The sequence below is a fragment of the Rhinopithecus bieti genome, unplaced genomic scaffold, assembly GCF_001698545.2.
Source record: "Rhinopithecus bieti isolate Rb0 unplaced genomic scaffold, ASM169854v2 scaffold_34313, whole genome shotgun sequence".
In the NCBI taxonomy this organism is placed as follows: domain Eukaryota; kingdom Metazoa; phylum Chordata; class Mammalia; order Primates; family Cercopithecidae; genus Rhinopithecus; species Rhinopithecus bieti.
In genome coordinates this window covers 800,288-821,026 of record NW_016814509.1, presented here as the reverse complement: position 1 = coordinate 821,026, position 20,739 = coordinate 800,288, and the positions used below count along the sequence as shown (strand labels likewise).

Sequence of the window (20,739 nt, the reverse complement as noted above, 5' to 3'; positions counted from 1 at the left end):
TCTTTCTTTCTTTTCTTTCTTTCTTTCTTTCTTTCTCTCTCTTTCTCTCTCTCTCTCTTTCTTTCTTTCTTTTCTTTCTCTCTCTTTCTCTCTGTCTTGTTCTTTCTTTCTTTCTTTCCTTCCTTCCTCCTTCTTCTTCTTCTTCTTTTTTTTTTTGACAGAATCTCACTCTGTAACCCAGGCTGGAGTGCGGTAGAGCAATCTTGGCTTACTGTAACCTGTGTCTCCCAGGTTCAAGCAATTCTCCTGCCTCAGCCTCTAGAGTAGCTGGGATCACAGGGGCACCCCACCACACATGGCTAACTTTGGATTTTTAGTAGAGCCAGGGTTTTACCACGTTGGCCAGGCTGGTCTCAAACTCCTGGCCTCAACTAATCTGCTCACCTCAGCCTCCCAAAGTGCTGGGATTATAGGATTGAGCCACCGCGCCCAGCCTTCACGCGTATTTCATTGTTTATTATTCATCCTTTGCTCATGTGGCAGCTCCCTGCACTCCATGCTCTTCCCTTCCAGCACAGGATGATTTATTCTGTCCCCCATTAGGGCCCAGCTTCGTGTGTGGCCCACAATCAGAGCTTAATCAATATCCAATCTTTGTTTTTCATTCTCTCTTCAAACAAAAGTTAATGTCAACATTTTTTATTGTTGTTGAGACAGGGTCTCCCTCTGTTTCCCAGGCTGGAGTGCAGTGGTGCAACCTCCACTCAATGCAGCCTTAACCTCCCAGGCTCAAGACATCCTCCCACCTCAGCCCCCTGAGTAGCTGGGACTACAGGTGCGCGCCACCATGCCCAGCTAATTTTATTTTTGTAGAGACAGGGTTTCGCCATGTTGCCCAGGCTGGTCTCGGCAATAGAACATTCTTATCAGAACATTCTGATGTTCTTATCTGACCATTCTTGAGCTCAAGATCTGGGCTCAAGTGATCTGACCACCTCGGCCTCCCAAAGTGCTGGGATTACAGGCGTGATGTGCCACCTTGCACCAGCCCTTATGTCAACATTTTAAAAATAGCTCTTGGGAGGAATCAAGAGGAATAAAGAAAGGATTTTGGAGTCAGGCACATTTGGGTTCAAACCTCAACTCTGCTGACTTAGGGGTTTTCCCCTAATTCTTATCCTTTCTCAGCCTCGCTTTCTTCATCTATAAAATGAAGACAATAAGATTTCTTTTATGGGTTTTTGTGAGAATTAAAATGAAATCATGCAAGTGAAGGACGAGACACAGTTACATCTCATCCTTACCCTCTCTTGATGCTAAAACAGTTCAAATGTTGAAACACTGTACTCTGGAACATAAGTCTTATCAATCAATTTAAAAGATCCATGCCACATTTTCCCATTATTAACACAACCTTCCTTGATAGAACAGTTTCTTCGCACTTGCACTTGCAAGTTTTTTAAAGGCTTATCTTGTAAGTAGGATTGGACTTGTTCACCGAAAATCCAAACTCTGTAAAATCTTTTAAAGAGTTGATTGTGAGTCAGTAGAAGTGACCATAGCCCAGAGAAAAAAAAACCCAAGAAGCATTGAGTAAGTGGTCCTGAGGTGGTCAGGTTATAGTCTGGTTTTATATATTTTGGAGAGGCAGGAGTTATAGGCAAAGACATAAATCAATACACAGAAGGTGTACATTGGCTCGGTCCAAAAAGGCATGACATCTTTAAGCAGGATGTAGGGGTAGGGTGTGGAGCTTAAGCCTTAGGTGGGTTTTAGGGATGCTTTTTTTTTAAAATTATACTTTGAGTTCTGGGGTACATGTGCAGAATATGCAGGTTTGTTACATAGGTATACACGTGCCATGGTGGTTTGCTGCACCCATCAAACCGTCATCTACATTAGGTATTTCTCCTAATGCTATCCCTCCCCTAGCCACCTACCCCATGACAGGCCCCGGTGTGTGATGCCCCTGCCCCCTTTGGTTGAGAGAGTTAAGCTATTATCTAAAGACTTGAAGTTAGTAGAAAGAAATGTCTGAGTTAAGATAGAGGAGTTGTGGGGACCAAGGCCTTTGTTATGTAGAGGAAGCCTCCTAGATCACAACCCTCAGAGAGAATACATGGCCAGTGCCTCTTTTCAGACCTGTCTTGTTCTTTCTTTCTTTCTTTCTTTCTTTCTTTCTTTCTTTCTTTCTTTCTTTCTTTCTTTCTTTCCTTCCTTCCTTCCTTCTTCTTCTTCTTCTTTTTCTTTTTGACAGAATCTCACTCTGTAACCCAGGCTGGAGTGCGGTGGAGCAATCTTGGCTTACTGTAACCTGTGTGTGTGTGTGTGTGTGTGTGTATGTGTGTGTGTTGTTGTTGTTGTTGTTTTGAGACAGGGTCTCACTATGTCACCCAGGCTGGACACATGTGGTGGCAAGACCACAGCGCACTGCATCCTCAACTTCCTGGGCTCAGGCGATCCATCTGCTTCCACCTCCCGAGGAGCTGGGACCGCAAGCCCACGCCTCCACAGGCTGCTAAATTTTTTTATTATTCATAGTATTGGGGTCTTGCCATGTTGCCCTGACTGGTCTCGAACTCCTGGGCTCAAGTGATCCTCCTGTCTCAGCCTCCTGAAGTGCTGGGATTACAAGCCCGAGTCACTGCGTCCAGCCGGTGAATCTCTCTTAGATCTAACAAAGCCTGACTGCACTAATAGAGTTTAATAGAGATTCACTGCATCCAGCCAGTGAATCTCTCTTAGATCTAACAAAGCCTGGCTGCATTAATAGAGATTCTCTACAGATGCAGGTTTCCCCCTTTCATGATGGCTTTGCAGGGCTACTTCAAAATATGTCAAAGAAATATACTTTGGGCTAAAATATTTTTACTTCCTTCAGGGTCTTCTGTCTTGTGGCTATATGAGAGTCAGTTTGGAAAGTAAGCCACATTATACCAGGTTAATTTTTAAAAATCCATTTAACAAGATTCTGTGGTTTGTAGGGTGTGACTTAACACTTGCCTGACATGGCCTTAGGTCTTGTTTATAATTTGGTATCTTACTGCCACAAAAAGTCTGTTTTGACAGTCTTATGGTCTCTATTTTAATATTAATACGGGTCAGTTGCGCCCAAATCCAAAAGGGAGGAGGTATAAGGAGGTGTATCCCACCTCCCTTCCCATCATGGCTGGGAATTCAGTTTTTTGGGATTTTCTGGGGGTTCCCTTGGCCAAAAGGGGGTCTGTTTAGTTGGGGGGCTTAGTATTTTGTATTTGGTTTACAAACTTATTTATTGGTCACCAGAAGAAATCCCAGTGGTGGGGATGATGAGGAGGCAGCAGCTCTGTTTGCTGCTGAGTTACTTTCATATGTAGTCCCTTGTGGGGGCCAAAGCACCTTGGATGCTGATCCGCCATGTTGACTTCTGATTAACCCCAGTTCTGGGAAGGCTTCTAAGATTTCCAGTTTATCTGTTGTTCCTTATGTAAGAGCATGTATTTACCATACATCTTCCCTTAGGTCAAAACAATCTTAATTGTAAATCTTATATTAGTCAGGTTCACATGGTGTCCTTGCCTTTCCCTGCAGGGTCAATTTCAATTGTCCTGTGCCTTCCTTCCCTACAGTACATAAGCCCTGAGTCTGGGCGAGTAATGGCACGGGGAGCCTCCATCTCATCTTGCAACTGACCAAGATATCATGGCTTCTGTTTTTATGTCTGTCTCTATTGGCCAGGCACAGTGGCTCACGCCTGTAATCCCAGCACTTTGGGAGGCTGAGGCAGATGGATCACTTAAGGTCAGGAGTCCGAGACCAACCTGCCCAACATGGTGAAACCACATCTCTACTAAAAAAACAAAAATTAGCTGTGCATGGTGGCGGATACCTGTAGTCCCTGCTACTGGGGAGGCTGTGGCACGAGAATCGTTTGAACCTGGGAGGCAGAGGTTGCAGTGAGCCTAGATCGCACCACTGCACTCCAGCCTGGGTGACTGAGCAAGACTCCGTCTCAAAAAAAAAAAAAGTTTTAAATTTGATGGGCCTGGCAGGGCAGGAGAGGAGAAGGTAAACATTCAACCGAACAAGGATTGTATCAGTACAGAGGAGGGACAGTTAGCACGTCAGGAAAAGCTTCAGAGTTCATACATAGGAACTGAGTCTTAATCTATCAGTCCATGGCTGTCAAAAGATAGTTGGGACAAAGCTCTTCAGGTAGAACCCCAATGCTTGTTTCTTCCCGACTGTGTATAACTACATGCAGCCTGAAGCACTTGGCTCCATCGTCTTGAACCTGTACAGCTGTCTTCCTCTTGCTCCAGGTGACATAAGGGCTTCCTTGGAAGCAGCAGCATTTATTAGTGCTGGGTCCAATCAGAGAACTGAGATTAGAACTTGACTGTTGTTCTTGTGGCCAGGGCCAGAAAACAGCTGGAGTGGTTTGAACTCCCTGCAGGAGGATGTACACGTTGAGGCTGTGCATGTGTGCATGCTCGTCCGTGCAGATCTGTGTCTGTGTGTCTATAAGTCTGAGCGTGTGTGGGTGTGTGTCCATTTGGATGGGTGGCTAGATGTTTATATGTAGGTGTCGCCACCAAAAACAAAAGTGAGTATTCAGAAAACAAAGTGACAGCTCAAAACCTCAGACAAGCTGAAAGACTGCTCAGAGAAGGGGGAGGTTGAAACAACTTCAACCAAAACAAAATGAAACAGAGAAGGAAGTTGCATCAGAAGAGGAAGAATGCCAACGTCATGCTGAAGAACCACAAATGTCGCAAAATAAAAATAAAACGTGTGATTCTTATTTTACCTAGTCAGATACTATTACAATATTTTCTCCTTTAGAGTGTTAAAAATTACTGAAATTATAATATTTAGTTCAGCGAACATGAAGGACACAGAAAACACAAACAAAAAATTCATTCCTATAATTTTTTAATGTTATATACATCATATTTTATTTATTTGGATCAGTGATTGATTTTAACTTTGCTCTCTACCTCCATATAAAAGTTTTTCTCCAGCATTTAAAAAATATTAAAAACACATTCTGAAATTGACTTATTGAAGAACATGTAAAAGGTCTTATTATTAGCACAAATTGAGAAATTATAATAAAGATACTCTAATAGCGAAGTGATTAAAGATGTCAGAACAAAAAATTATAGATCCCAGGGATGCTATTAAGTTTTTCAATTTCAGTTCATGTAGAAATGTTAGCTCCTTTGCCACAAAGAAATAAAAGAGTAGTTTTCCTTTTGATTAGATTCTTGTAACCACACACTTGAAAAATTTATAGGATTGGTTTAGGTGAGGGAGTTTTATAAAATGTTAATATAACATTGGAATAAGCTTGGCATCCAGGTCTCAGATAAGTCTTTTGAATCTATTACTTTATAATTATAGTGATATTGATTGGCTTTCCATCACCTTCCTAGAATTATAATGACATCCAATGATTAACTGATTTGCCAATCTCACAAATAGTTAAAAGAATATTGAGTTTTTGGCAGTGAACTAGGGAAGTTTGTGTGCTTTTTGTTAAAATGAAAGACTGTACTTCTCAACTGAATACATTTTTAGTACATACACGAGTTTACCAGCAAAGGTAACTAGAGAGTGAGCTTGGGGTGCACAGAGTGAAAGGAGCTCGGGAGGTTGAGATTGAAGTGAGCTACGATGCCACTGCACTCCAGCCTGGGTGACAGAGGGAGACCCTGTCTCCAATAAATACATCAATAAATAAATAAATAAATAAAAATAATTAATAATTAGGAAGAGAAAAGCAGTGATCATGAGGAAAGGGAACTACTGAGTATGATGCTCACTTTATGTGCATACAGGGGGAACTCCACAAATAATTGTGGAAGGAGAGAATGAGTGAAATGAGTGCATAAATAATAAGTACAAAGAAAGTGGCGTAAATGTTTAATTCAAAATGAAGTTTAGACCGGGCATGGTGGCTCTTGCCAGGAATCTCAGCACTTTGGGAGGCCGAGGAGGGTGAATTGTTTGAGCCCACGAGTTCGAAACCAGCCTGAGCAGCATAGTGAGACTCTGTCTTGGCAAAACAAACAAACAAACAAACAAAACCAAACCCCAAAACGAAATAATTAGCTGGGCAAGATAGTACGTGCCTGTGGTCCCAGCTACTCGGGAGGCTGAGGTGGGAGATTGCTTGAGCTCAGGAGGTTGAGATTGCAGTGAGCTACGATGCCACTGCCCTCCAGCCTGGGTGACAGAGGGAGACCCTGTCTTCCAAAATAAATAAATAAATAAATAAAAATAAAGTTTCCATTTTGCGTCATGACAGGGTTATAGCATATTTTCCCTATGATGCTGCCTTGGTGATGCGCAAGTTGTATACTTTTCAGAAGTTGTAATACCCTTAAAGAAAGAAAACATCTACAAAATTAGTTTTGGGAAGAAATGAAAATCTATGCAAAACAAAGTTTTAGATATTTTAAAATATTTTACAAGTCTAAATTCCTTGTTCCTTTAGGAACATAAAATACATTAGGTATAAAATGGTTTACTCATAAAATTATTAAATGCTTAAAATTATAACTTATTCAAATAATATGAATGTACTAATTGAGACTTTTAAAAATCTTTAAAACTAATTACCAGTGGGGCTACGACCTACTGGACTTTAAGACATCAAATATCATTCAGCTTCTGCCAACTGAGAAAAAAAAAAACAAAAAGAGGAGAAGTCATAAACATCACAGTGAAAACACATAGCAGAGTTATGTTTTTTCTAGATCTTCCATAAGGCATTTATTTTCAGAAAAAGTATAGGAAGAAGCATTTTTTTAATAAAAAAGTTTAATTTTTTTATTAAAAAAATGTTTAATTTTTTTTAAGCATTTTGAGATGAAGTCTTGCTCTGTCCCCCAGGCTGGAGTGCAAAGGCACGATCTCGGCTCATTACAACCTCCACTTCCCGGGTTCAAGTGATTCTCCTGCCTCAGCCTCCTGAGTAGCTGGGATTACAGGCGCCTGCCACCATGCCCAGCTAATTTTGTATTTTAGTAGAGACGGGGGTTTCACCATGTTAACCAGGCTGGTCTTGAACTCCTGACCTCAGGCGATCCGCCCGCTTCAGCCTCCCAAAGTGCTGGGATTACAGGCATGAGCCACCGCGCCCGGCCTTTATTTTTAAAAAAAAGTCTAAGAGAGTGGATGGGGAAGAAGAAGAAAATTAACCAAATTCATTAGTTGTAACTTTTTTTCAAGCATTCACATTTCTGTTTAACGTGTGAATGTCCCCAAATTTGCCAGGTTTCCTGCTTCCTAGGCTTCCAGTCTCCAAGGGTTCTTCATCTGCACTAATTTCCTGACTCAGAATTTGCCAAGGGCCTCAAGTACACTCCAGAGGACTCGCGTAAACTGGCTAGGCCAGTTTGTGTTCTGGGAAGCTTGTCTTTTCTGGTGATGTTCCCAAGAAATAGGAAAGAGAAAAGATGATGTGTGGACTTAGAGATGATGTGTGATACTAAGTTTTGCTTTATATTTTAACTGTCCGGCTCTTTCCTTCAATGAATGGCAAGCCATTCTCAATTCCTGCCCTTCTGTGCTGAAGAATTTAGCATCTCTTTCCCTGGAGATCCAAGGAACTTTGCTCTTTGCCCAAAATACCTCTCTCTCCCAAAGCAATTTCCCCTCCTTTGAGAAAGGCTGTCGTGTCAGGCTGCACTGCCCTTGAACCAGACAACTTTCTCTGCTTGTCTTTATCTGTCTAAATAAAGCTAACCTACATTTGCTGTCTAATTCATTCGGATGCTTGCTGATGCTATTTAAAGCATCCCTCAAGGCCCAGTGGAAAACAAGATGCATTATCTCCAGTAGGGAACCTTTAGGTTTGCTCATCATTTAAGGAATTCAAGAATCTAAAGAATCCATTCAGTCTTCCCTGGTTCAGACGTGAAGGACATGGGGCTCTTCATATTTTCTTTTTTACTCCAGGCAGTCTTCTTTGACTTGCACGTGGCTGAGATCAGTTGATGCAAAAGCAGGTAGCTAGAAAGTCAATCTCAATCATTCTCTCTCTCTCTCTCTCTCTCTCTCTCTCTCTCTGTGTGTGTGTGTGTGTGTGTATGTGTGTGTGATAGAGAGAGAGCGTCTTCAGGCTTCATGAAATTCAACTTTTCTGGAGATTAATTGCTCAACAGAATGTATGTTTCACTCTGGGCTCTGATGATTGGTTGGTCCACTGTGAATTGCCTCTCAAGAAACAAATGTAAAAGTTCAAAAGCAGCTGTCACCTTCGTGAACAGACTTCTGGTGAGTTTTTGGCTTGTTTCCATCACACTCTCTTCAGCCTCCATATGACGATTTGTTACAGAATCCTGGTACTTCTACATTCCGGAAAGGAAAAGGAAATTCTCCAGGGATAGGAGCAAAATCTTGGGGATGTAAATAGGACTCCACTGTGAACTTATATTTGACTGGGGAAATCTGTTGTATCTTTTTTGAGTTCTGGTATTTCTGTTGGCCTGTTGGCTTGCTTAGAGGGAGGGAGAGCTGGTACAATGGGATTGTTTTAACCATCGGTGCCCCGCTGCTACCTTAGGCACATACTTATTATCAGCATCCATTTGTTCAGCTACAATTCTATGACGTCCATTGCAGTGAGTGAGTCAGAAGCCACAAGCTAACAGGTCTATTCCTTCCCACTGTCACCTAGGAAACCAATGCATCATCCACAGGAAATGCAGGCCCTGATGGGGAGTGTGCCCAGATCGAGTTATAAAGCTGGCAATGAGTTTTTCAAAGGAGGTCAATTAATAATTTGTAGAATCTCAGTCTAGGGTGAGAGATGGATCCAGCCTCTTGGGTATGGATTGAGGGCTGTCAGGCAGAAATATCAGGAGACATTAATCAGCTAAAATATAAGTAGTAAGTAAAATTTAAGCAGTAAGATGTCTGCTTGATAAGAATTTGACCAAAGGCAAGACATATGGAGATATGATTTGATTTCTCTAGCAAATAGCATTTATTTGCCCATTAGCTGAGAGTATTTTTTTTTGGTATGGTTGTACAGTGTGTGAAATGAGATAAGGAAATTGACAACACATAAAACAAAGCTTTCTGCTGAATGAAATGTATGTCCCCTTTCTCATGGTCACTATCCCCGTTAAAAAAGTGATGGAGGCCAGGCACGGTGGCTCACGCCTGTAATCTCAGCAGTTTGGAAGGCCAAGGTGGGCAGATCACTTGAGGTCAGGTGTTTGAGACCAGCCTGTCCAACATGGTGAAACCCCGTCTCTACTAAAAATACAAAAATTAGACGGACATGGAGGAGCACACCTGAAGTCCTAGCTAACAGGGAGGCTGAGGTGGGAGGATCACTTGAACTCAGGAAGTGGAAGTTGCAGTAAGCCAAGATTGCACCACTGCACTCCAGCTTGGGTGACAGAGTGAGATTCCATCTCAAAAAAAAAAGAAAAAAATAAAAGTGATGGAGAGGACCAGGTGTGATGGTGCAGTGGCTCATACTTGTAATTCCAGCACTTTGGGAGGCATAGGTGGGAGGATCACTTGAGGCCAGGAGTTTAAGACCAGCTTGGGCAACATAGCAAGTCCCTGTTTCTACATAAAATATTTAAAAATTAGCTGGCCATGGTGATGCACACCTGTAGTTCTAGCTACTCAGGAGGCCTAGGTGGGGGGATAACTTGAGCCCAGCAGTTCAAGGCTGCAGTGAGCTATGATCGCAGACCATTGCACTCTAGCCTGGGCGACAGAGCGAGACTCTGTCTCTAAAGAAAAGAAAGAAAAAGAAGAAAAGAAAAGAAAAAAAAAGGAGAAAACCACAGTCTGTTTCCCCCCAAGCTCTCACTGATTTTTTGTTCGTTTGCTTATTTTTTGCCTATGCCTGATTTTCTCTTTTCTTAATGACTACAGATTTTTCAGACTAAAATCTGAAAAATCACCTGGTCCAACTACCTCATTTTACACATAGGAAATGATTCCCAGAAATGTGGAATGACTTGTCTAAGGTCGCATAGTAGATATTAGTATGAATGTTAGAGCCAGAGGAAAGGAGATAGAAGAGATAGGAAGTTTGATCACAAGCTCTAAATTAGTCAACAGGTGACATGGCCACCTCAGAGACAATGAAAATATTAGGCTGTATAAATCGAAGTATGCAGTCCTGACCAAGTGGGGCAATTGGTTCATCAAGGGCTGGTCAGTGTGTGGCACGTTTATGACATGATGTTCTGTCCTGAGTACCCATTGAGTAGGAAGCAGTGATAGACCTGGGTGTGCCCAGAAGCAGGTAAAGATGGAGATAAGAGTTCTGGTAACGGCCGGGCGCGGTGGCTCAAGCCTGTAATCCCAGCACTTTGGGAGGCCGAGACGGGCGGATCACGAGGTCAGGAGATCGAGACCATCCTGGCTAACACGGTGAAACCCCGTCTCTACTAAAAAATACAAAAAACTAGCCGGGCGAGGTGGCGGGCGCCTGTAGTCCCAACTACTCGGGAGGCTGAGGCAGGAGAATGGCGTAAACCCGGGAGGCGGAGCTTGCAGTGAGCTGAGATCTGGCCACTGCACTCCAGCCTGGGCGACAGAGCGAGACTCCATCTCAAAAAAAAAAAAAAAAAAAGAGTTCTGGTAACTACAAGCAAGGAAAAAATAATTGACAAATGTTGACTATTTAGCCTGGAGACCAGGGGATTTGTCATGGAAGGGATGGGAGGGAGTATCATCAAAAATAACTAAAGGGTGGCTGGGTATGGTGGCTCCTACTTGTAATTTCAGCACTTTGGGAGGCTGAGGTGGGTGGATCACCTGAGGTCAGGAGTTCGACACCAGCCTGGTCAACATGGCAAAACCCTGTCTCTACTAAAAGTACACAAATTATCTGGGCCTGGTGGTGGGGTGCCTATAATTCCAGCTATTTGGGAAGCTGAGGCATGAGAATCACTTGAACCTAGGAGGTGGAGGTTGCAGTGAGCTGAGATCGTGCCACTGCACTCCAGCCTGGGTGACAGAGTAAAACTCTGTCGCAAAAAAACTAAAGGTCTATCTTGAAGAAGGCTCAGACTTATCTTGTGTGCCTGCAAAGGGCAGTCCTAAATTGGTACTAGTAAAGGATGATGGATATTAGCGCCATATAAGTAATGTTCTAATAATTCAAGCTGATTGAAGTATATTAAACTGACTGATATGGTAGTGAATTAATTCTTTGCCTCGGGAGGTGTTCATGTCTTCATTCACCCCAAAACATTTATTGAGCTGTTGCATTATGCCAGTCTTGCTAGACACTAAAGACACAATGGTGACTAACACAGCCACTTCCTGCAAAGAGATCGTAAGTCAATTGGAGGTCATGAGATCACTTATTTGCAGAGACAGGATGACCAGTAATGTAGAATGCCAAGGAAGAGAAGTAGGCATTGGAGAGAAAGAAGTCTGGACTACAGGGACTCTGCGGTTGCTGCCTGTGTTAATTAAGGGAACACTAGCTACTGTAATAATCAAACCTAAAAAATGTCTCATGGCTCAAGCCTGAAAGGAAATTTATTTCACACTCATCTGATTTTCACCATGGATGTGGTAATAGTGGCTGATAGTGGTGGTTCTCTTCCAAGTGGTAATTCAAGGAACTAGGCCACTTCTATCTTGTGATTCTCCCACCTTCACATCTTCAACATGTGGCACTGACAGGCATTGACATCCTGCTAACAGATGGGGAGAGAACATGGAGGACTGTGTGGGGAGGATTTTATGGGCTGGACCTTAAAACAAAGAAGTAGTGCACATAAACTCCGCTCGCATTCTATCCACTAGAATTTAGTCACATGGCCACATCTGGCTGCAAGGGAGGCTTAAAATTTGGTTGAGCTGTTTTCCTAGCAAAAAGAAGAACCAGGTTTTGTCACACGACTAGCAAATCTTCTACCACACTCTCCAACTCTGAGATTCTATGATTATGGTGGCAGAACCAAGATAGGAATTTTTAAGGGGTGCTGGGGAGAGTGGCAGGGTGCTCCATTTATTTATTTTAAAATTTCTTTTTATTTCATTTATTTATATTCATAATTGACTAATAAAAATAATATATATTTATGGTGTACAGTATGATGTTTTAATATATGCATACATTGTGGAATGGCTAAATCAAGCTAATTTATGTATTATGTGTTACCTCATATGCTGATCTTTTTCTTTTTTTATATTTTTCAGGCAGGGTCTCACTCTGTCACCCAGGCTGGAGTGTACTGATGTGAACATAGCTCATATCTCACTGCAGACTCAAAATCCTGGGCTCAAGTGACCCTTCCACCTCAGCCTCCCAGGTAGCTAGAGCTATAGGTACATGGCACACCTAGCTGATTTTTAAATTTTTGGTAGAGACAGGGTCTTGCTCTGTTGCCCAGACTGATCTCAAACTCCTGACCTTAAGCTATCTTCCCACCTCAGTCTCCTAAATTGCTAGGATTACAGGTATGAGCTACCACACCCAGCCCTCATTTTTTTGTGGTGAGAAAGGAATTTTGAAGTCGTCTTGTTTGATGCCAGAGTCATCTCATCCCATGTTTACATTAAATTTCTTCCTGGGTTGGACATGGTGGTTCATCCTTGTAATTCCAGCACTTTGGGAGGCTGAGATGGGAGGATCACTTAAAGCCAGGAGTTTGAGACCAGCCTGGTTAACCTAGTGAGACCCTATCTCTTAAAAGTAAAAGAAAGCCTTTCCGTTGAAGGTGTCCTATTAATAATATATTGTTAACTTTTAAAAAGCAAGGTAAGGCCAGGCTTGGTGGCTCACACCTATAATCCCAGCACTTTGAGAGGCTGAGGCAGGATGATCACTCAAGACCAGGAGTTCAAGACCAGCCTGGGCAACAGAGTGAGACCCATCTCTACAAAAATTTTAAAAATTAGCAGGACATGATGGTGCGTGCTTATAGTCCCAGCTACTTGGGAGGTGGGGGAGGGAAGATCACTTGAGCCTAGGAAGTCAAGACTGCAGTGAGCCATGATCATGCCACTGTACTCCAGCCTGGGTGACAGAGCAAGATCCTGTCACAAACAAACAAACAAACAAAACTAATGGTGACTACTATAAGTAAAGCTCCCCCCGCCGCAGGGACCTGCCACTTCAGCATACTACAAAGTTAAAAGCCTACCTAAAAATTAGGGAGAGGGTGACTCTTCCTAATGTATGAGAAGCAGATTGTGAAGCTGCTCTAGGTCTGCTAGTAATCATGTCTAACAAATCAATAATTAAAAGGCAAATACTCAAATATAAATATTGGCAAAAGATATAAATGAAAAATCATAGAAAGAGATCTCAATAACTATCATGTAAACATTTAAAATTTTTTTCTCCTTAAAATGAAGAGAGATAAATGAAAATAGTATCTAATATAGACAAAAGTACATGGAAATAGGAACAGTGGTATTTTTCTGATGGAGATATTAGTTGGCAAAACCTTTCCAGAGGTAAATTTGGAAACCATATTAAAACATTAAACTCATTCATACGCTATAACCTGTAACTTCACTCTACTAATTTGTCCTAATAAAATATTCAGATAAACATAACCATTTATGGCAAATAATATTAATATCAGAATTTTTATGAGTCCAGCAAAAGGTGGATTAAATGACACAGTAGGCAAATGGGATACCAAGCTGTCATTCAAGAACTAGCTAAAAGCTAAAGGAAAATCTAAATATCTAATGTTAAGAAAAAAGAGTGATTCAAAAATAGACACAGAAATGTGTATACACCTTACAAACTGGTGAGTCCTGAAAGACTCTTGTTAAGACAAACTGGCTAAGAGTGATTTAAGCTTAGAAAAACACCTTGGTCCTTCCAAGTTTTAAAACTAGGCAGAGCTCTCTTCTTGCTGATATTCATTCCATGGACCACTTTATTCATAGTAGATCCTTTCATACATACTGAAAATCAGTCAGGGCAGCCCTTGGTGAGCAAGTGTCCTAAAGTACTCTCTAGCAGGCTAGGCTGTGATCCCAGCACTTTGGGAGGCAAAGGAGGGTGGATCACTTGAGGCCAAGAGTTTGAGACCAGCCTGGCCAACATGGTGAAACCCTGTCTCTACTAAAAATACAAAAGCTAGCCAGGCGTGGTGGCACACACCTACAGTACCAGCTACTTGGGAGGCTGAGGCATGAGAATTGCTTGAACCTGGGAGGCAGAGATTGCAGTGAGCCAAGATCACACCACTGCACTCCAGCCTGGATGACAGAACGAGACTCTGTCTCAAGTTAAAAAAAAAAAAAAAAAAAAAAAAAGAACACCTTAGCAGCCCAGGGGCGATGGCTCATGCCTGTAATTCCAGCACCTTGGGAGGCCAAGGTGGGAGAATTATTTGAGCCCAGGAGTTCAAGACCATCCTAGGCAACATACTGAGAACTCATTGCTACAAAACATTTTTAAAAAGTAGCCAGGTGTCGTGGCCTGCACATGTGGTCCCAGCTGCTAAGGAAGCTGATGGCACCACTGCACTCCAGCCTGGGTGAGATCTTGTCTAAACAAAACAAACCAAAACAAAACAAAACCAAAACAAAACAAAAAAACTCCTTAGCACTGTCAGCACGCCTAGCTTTTAAGTACTTGAACACAATTTTAGCTTCCATCTGAATTAATATTTGGATCACAGGCAGTCAAAGTTGATGCTAGTTCTCTAATCAGATGCTCAACATTGTTTCCATTTCTTTGATTACTTTCCCTTATTTTCTGCTAATTGCTGTTCATTGCATAGACCCCACCAGCTTTTTTCACATTTTGAACCTTTTTGTCTTTCTGAATCACCCTGTTGACTAAGGATTCATCTCTTACCCGCTTGCAACACATGATTTTTCTTACCACATTCAATCTGTTAATCTGTTTTATTTTCATCATAATCCTGAACATAGGATTATGCTCAATAGCACATTGAGCATTCTGAATTGTTTTTGCAATTATCAGACACTGAGGTTAATAATGTTGCAAAACACCTAAGATTAGATACAACAAATCTGCTGGCAATGGAAAACTAGCTGGCCAAGTCTAAGACCACCACGGCCACCTGCTGTTGTCATCTGTTGAGGACAGGCAAAGTTGAAACACTTTTACTTTTGGAAGACAGTATTTTCCATCTCCGTGAAAGTTCACAGCTGGCTAGGTATGGTGGATCACACCTGTAATCCCAGCACTTTGGGAGGCTAACGCAGGAGGATCACTTGAGGCCAGGATTTTGAGACCAATTTGGGCACATAGCAAGACTCCATCTCTACAAAAAAAATTTAAAAATTAGCTGGATATGGTGGTGCATACCTGTAGTCCCAGCTACTCAGGAGGCTGAGGTATGAGGATCCCTTGAGCCCAGGAGTTTGAGACTAAAGTGAACTGTGATTGCGCCACTGCCCTCCAGGCTGGGTGACAGAGCGAGACCCTGTCTCTTAAAAGAAAAGGAAAGTTCCTTTTGCTGTAGACCCGAGTGGTTGCTGCTGAAATGGGCAAGTTCATGAAACCTGGGAAGGTGGTGCTTGTCCTGGCTGGATGCTATTCTGGATGCAAAGCCATCATTGTGAAGAACATTGATGATGGTACCTCAGATCGCCCCTATAGCCATGCTTTGGTGGCTGGAATCGACTGCTATCCCCGCAAACTGACAGCTGCCATGGGCAAGAAGAAGATCGCCAAGAGGTCAAAGATAAAGTCTTTCGTGAAAGTTTATAACCACAGTCACCTAATGCCCACAAGGTACTCTGTGGATATCCGCTTGGACAAAACTGTCATCAATAAAGATGTCTTCAGAGACCCTGCTCTTAAACACAAGACCCAACAAGAGGCCAAGGTCAAGTTTGAAGAGAGATACAAGACAGGCAAGAACAAGTGGTTCTTCCAGAAGCTGCGGTTTTAGATGCTTCGTTTTGGTCATTAAAAATTTAAAAGAAAAAAAAAAAGGAAAGTTCACAGATGGCCAAACTTTTGCACAGCCATGGTACCATCCTAGTGAAGTACATTTGAGACAATAGTCATCAAATTACATATAAATACATAATCAACCAAAATTATTTTTAGGTAGTTCAGTTGGTTTACGTTGTCTGAATTGGCAGAAGCCAGGGGTTTGATTTCTGTGTCGGTTATTTAGCACAGGAAGAAAAATTGTGCCACTCAAATAGTCTATACCTATGTCTAACCGTCTCACAAACACCTGCTTTTTAGGGGACCTAGATACAGTATGTCCGGGGACAGTCGTGTCATTTCCACAGTCCATATAGAACAATGCCGTTACTGACCTTTGTAAAAGTGTGTGAGCCTGGACTCTGCAAACTCAAAACCTCGAGTAGCCATTAACGGGAAGAAGATACCTTAGTCATATATTTAGAAGATACCTTAGTCATATATTTAATTTGTTTTAAAAGTATGTCAGGCCCTGTGATGTAGCTCACGCCTGTAATCCCAGCACTTTGGGAGGCCAAGGTCGACGGATCACCTGAAGTCAGGAGTTCAAGACCAGCCTGGCCAACATGGCGAAACCCTGTCTCTACTAAAAATACAAAAAATTAGCTAGGCGTGGTGGCACACTCCTGTAGTCCCAGCTACTCAGGAGGCTGAGGCAGGAGAATCGCTTGAACCTGGGAGGCAGAGGTTGAAGTGAGCTGAGATTATGCCACTGCACTCCAGCCTGGGCAACAGAGCAAAACTCTGTCTCAAAAAAAAAAACAAACAAAAAATATGGTTGGATCACAAGAGTCTCCAAATGTAAAATACTAAAGAAAGTCAAAAGAGGCTCATTCTTCTAATCGAGATTTAAAAAATCGAGTGGTACCCAAGTTCCCTCTACTCCCCAGGCACCTGATGACCATTAATGCCTATTGAGTTAGTTTTTGGGGATTTGCCAAAGAACAGGTGGGTGTCACTAGAGAATGCTGCACATTTCTCAAAGCAGAGAAGGCTACAGATTTACAACTCAGCTTCTGGCTTCAAATGCAATTTTCTTCCTCTGTTTTCATGACCCGCTCCTCCCTCCAACGCCAGAGCTGCAGGCAGTTCTCTAAATAACACTATGTCCCTGGCCTCCTAGCTCCCATTTGAGCATTTCAGCAGGGCTCCTCTGAAGTCTGCCCCCCACCACCTCCCCTCTCACAGGCTTCTTGTTCGTCTGAGTCAGCCCGTGACTCACCTCACTCATTAGCGGAACTCAGAATGCCTCTCCATCCTCTGGATTCCTTTTGTCTCCCTGCTTATAACTGGTTTCCTGGCAGCCTAAGGTCTATGGACAGCTTTGGGGCTAGAAGGTGGGTCGCTACTAAGATGGTCTGCTCAGTAAAGAGGTTGGCAGACAGCAAGTAGAGTTACAATGATGATAATGATGATGATGATGATAATGTTGATGATGATGATGATGATGATGCATGCATGCAGTTGCCTCAAAAGGACTTTGACGGCCAGATTTGGCATGTCTGCCCATGTTGGCTCATAGGATAGCAGCACAGGGGTCCTTGATTCTTGGCCCCTTCTTTTCTCTTTCTAGTCTTTTCTTTCCTCTTCACCCACCCCTCCTCTGCACACATGCCTGAATGTACAAGGTGAATGCTTCTGGGCCCTGCTCTCTGTGGAAAGGCAGGGAAAAGGGCGACATCCCTACATGGGGGCACCCTTTCCTCCAGCCTTTATAGCTCTGTTCTCATTTCTACTCATTTGATTTTACATCCCAATGCTTTCTGTTTTTTGAGAGGTAGACTTTACGCCTTGTTGGTGCCTCCTGGGCATATAAAAAAGCCCAGTGACATGATGCTAATAAGAAACTCTAAATTCACGGTCAAAAATATCAGAAGCAAAGCACTGTTATTAATTCATTAATCTTACTTAAAGGCCTTTGTAAAATGGTGATATAGTCAAGTGCTGCATGACGACGTTTCAGTCAGCGACAGACTGCATGCACAGTGGTGATCCCATAAGATTATTACACTGTCTTTTTTTTTTTTTTTGAGACAGAGTCTCGCTCTGTTGCCCATGCTGAGAGCAGTGGCATGATCTCAGCTCACTGCAACCTCTGTCTCCTAGGTTCAAGCAATTCTCCTACCTCAGCCTCCCGAGTAGCTAGGATTACAGGCGCCCACCACCACACCCAGCTAATTTTTGCATTTTTAATAGAGATGGGGTTTCACCACATTAGCCAGGCTGGTCTTGAACTCCTGCCCTCAGGAGTTCGCCCTCAGGCAATCCCCCCCGCCTCGGCCTCCAAAGTGCTGGGATTACAGGTGTGAGCCACTGTGTCCGGCCCTATACTGTCGTTTTACTGTACCTTTTCTATGTTTAGATATGCTTTGATACACAAATACTACTGTGTTACAGTTGCCTACAGTATTCAGTACAGGAACATGCCATACAGGTTTGTAGCCTAGGAGAAATAGGCTATGCCATGTAGTCTAGGTGTGCAGTGGGCTTATCCCATCTAGGTTTGTGTAAGTGCACTCTGTGATGTTCGCATAACGATGAAGTCTCCTAACAATGCATTTCTCAGAATGCATCCCTGTCATTAAACAATGCATGACTGTAGTTTACTTAGCTGAATGACAGTTTTCATTAAGTCTCATGATTTCTTTTGAAAGGGACGCCAGAGACCATCCTGTCCACCCTTTTGTTCAATGGGCAGATGCATGATTGCTGTGCACCTGTGATGGCCAAAGCCCAAGCCAGGTGCCCTAGGACCGCACTTCTGAAGCCCCTGAGATGCAAATCTGGTTCTGGAGGCCTGGGAAAGGGGCCCAAGATACTGCATTTCTATAATCTCCTTGGGGATGTCCATGCCACCAGCCCACAGACCACACTTTGAGTAGCAACCCCGCAGGCACTCTGCACAAAGCTAGATGAGGCTTGACTTGTCATCGGAGAACATCCGGGGCCATAGGTGCCATGAGGCTGCCCTCTACACCCTGCCTGGTCAGCTGCTGATGTTTGCTTGCAAGGCCCCGGGGAATGCCGACCAATTCTTCCAAGTGCGCTTGACTTTCTTGTGTCTTCACACCCAGCCAAGGGTGTTAAAATGAGAAGGTGTGGGTTTGGGATTAAGACAAGAAAAAGGACCCATAAAACTTCACCCTGGACTATGAAGTCTAGTCTGGGCCATCTTACAAGAGAGCTCTACACCCACATTTTAGGCAGATTCTGTTTAACAATAAAGTATTTCTTTGATTGCTACAGAGATCTCCTTTTATGATTTGTTTGTTCATGTCCTTTGCTGATTTTTCTATTGGAGTCTTGGCCTTTTAATTATTGAGCTATAACAGCTCTTTATTACAATATTAAGCAAAATCCCCCTTCCTCCAATAAAGTGATTTTAGTCTTTCTTTTTTTTTTTTTTTTTTTTTTTTTTTTGACTAATTTTTTTGTAGAAATGGGGTTTTGCCATGTTGCCCAGGCTGGACTCCTGGCCTCGAGTGATCTACCTGCCTCAGCCTGCCAAAGTGCTGGGATTACGGGTGTGAGCCACTGTGCTTGGCTGTTTTTAGACTTTTATCTATTAAATTTTGATTTTGGAATCTTAGATTCTAGGGCTGTCTTGCTAATCTGAGCAAGTTGCTTTGCTTCTTGTGATGTGGTTTCTTTCTGTACCTGCAGATGGAGAGGGTAAAGATGACTTATCTCAGGACACTGTTGAGAGTGGAAAGAAAGTGTGTGTGTGGTAGTGCTGTACAGATGTAGGGCATAGTTAGCTTGTTTTCAGAGTCTGTATTAATCTGATCACTTTTTTAAACCTAGTGTGGGACACGGCAAACTGGTGTTGACAACTACAAGTTTTGTTTTGTTCTGTTTTTAGTTTGTTTTGATTAAACAAACACTATTGAGCACTTCCAAGTACTCCGAGTTGTAACTTCTCATTGTGTTAAGATACATGAAGCAGAGTTGGAAGCTGCCTACTGAGAGCTTTTCTTTTTCTTTCTTTCTTTTTCTTTCTTTTTCTTGAGATGGAGTCTCGCTCTGTCACCCTGGCTGGAGTACAATGGCGCCATCTCAGCTCACTACAACCTCCGCTTTTCAGGTTGAAGCGATTCTTCTGCCTCAGGCTCTTGAGTAGCTGGGATTACAGGCGTGTGCACCATCACGCCTGGCTAATTTTTGTATTTTTAGTAGAGATGGGGTTTCACCATGTTGGTCAGGTTGGTCTCGAACTCCTGACCTCGTGATCTGCCCACCTCGGCCTTCCAAAGTGCTGGGATTACAGGCCTGAGCCACTGTGCCCAGCTTACTGAGAGCTTTATATGTGTGAAGGTGCTTGTGATTCTGTTTCCCTTTGCCTCCTAAAATACAATTATACCTTCTAAGTTGTCGACAGATGCCATCTTCCACCACTCCTAAATGTCCAATCAAAACTGCCCCAGTACAAGGCAAATGACCGGGTTGTTCCTTGGTTTCCACATTTGCTGTCTCATCTCTGTTAGAACCTTACAGCTGTTAAAATTATTTATTTCTATAGTAGAAGTTATTAGACTAGTAGTATTCCCATTTGAACTGACAGGTTTTTGTCTTAGCTTTAAGAAATGGATTTGTACATTTCCCCCATTTATGATGTTTAATGCCTTTAACTTCTCTCCGCTACTGCCTTTTTTGTTTTGTTTTGTTTTGTTTTGTTTTGTTTTGTGTGTGTGTGTGTGTGTGTGTTTGAGACAGGGTCTCACTCTGTCACCCAGGCTGGAGTGCAGTGGCACCATCATGGCTCACTGCAGCCTTGAACTCTCGGGTTCAAGCAGTCCTCCCATCTCAGCTTCCCAAGAAGCTGAAACTACTGGCATGTGCCACCACACTCAGCTAATTACTTTTATTTATTTATTTATTTTTGTTTT

General features: G+C 42.7%; 2 protein-coding genes across 2 annotated transcripts in view; both read left to right on the top strand.

The window, feature by feature from the left end:
• The window catches only part of MKLN1 (muskelin 1), a 400,971-nt gene that overhangs the window by 123,416 nt on the left and 256,816 nt on the right, over positions 1–20,739 (top strand). The gene's annotated exons all lie outside the window — the stretch shown is intronic.
• On the top strand, positions 7,926–15,835 carry LOC108514810 (60S ribosomal protein L27-like). Its single transcript, XM_017851293.1, has 2 exons — positions 7,926–8,012; positions 15,378–15,835. The coding sequence occupies exons 1-2, from the start codon at positions 7,926–7,928 to the stop codon at positions 15,807–15,809; spliced, it is 519 nt and encodes a 172-aa protein (XP_017706782.1). The 3' UTR covers positions 15,810–15,835.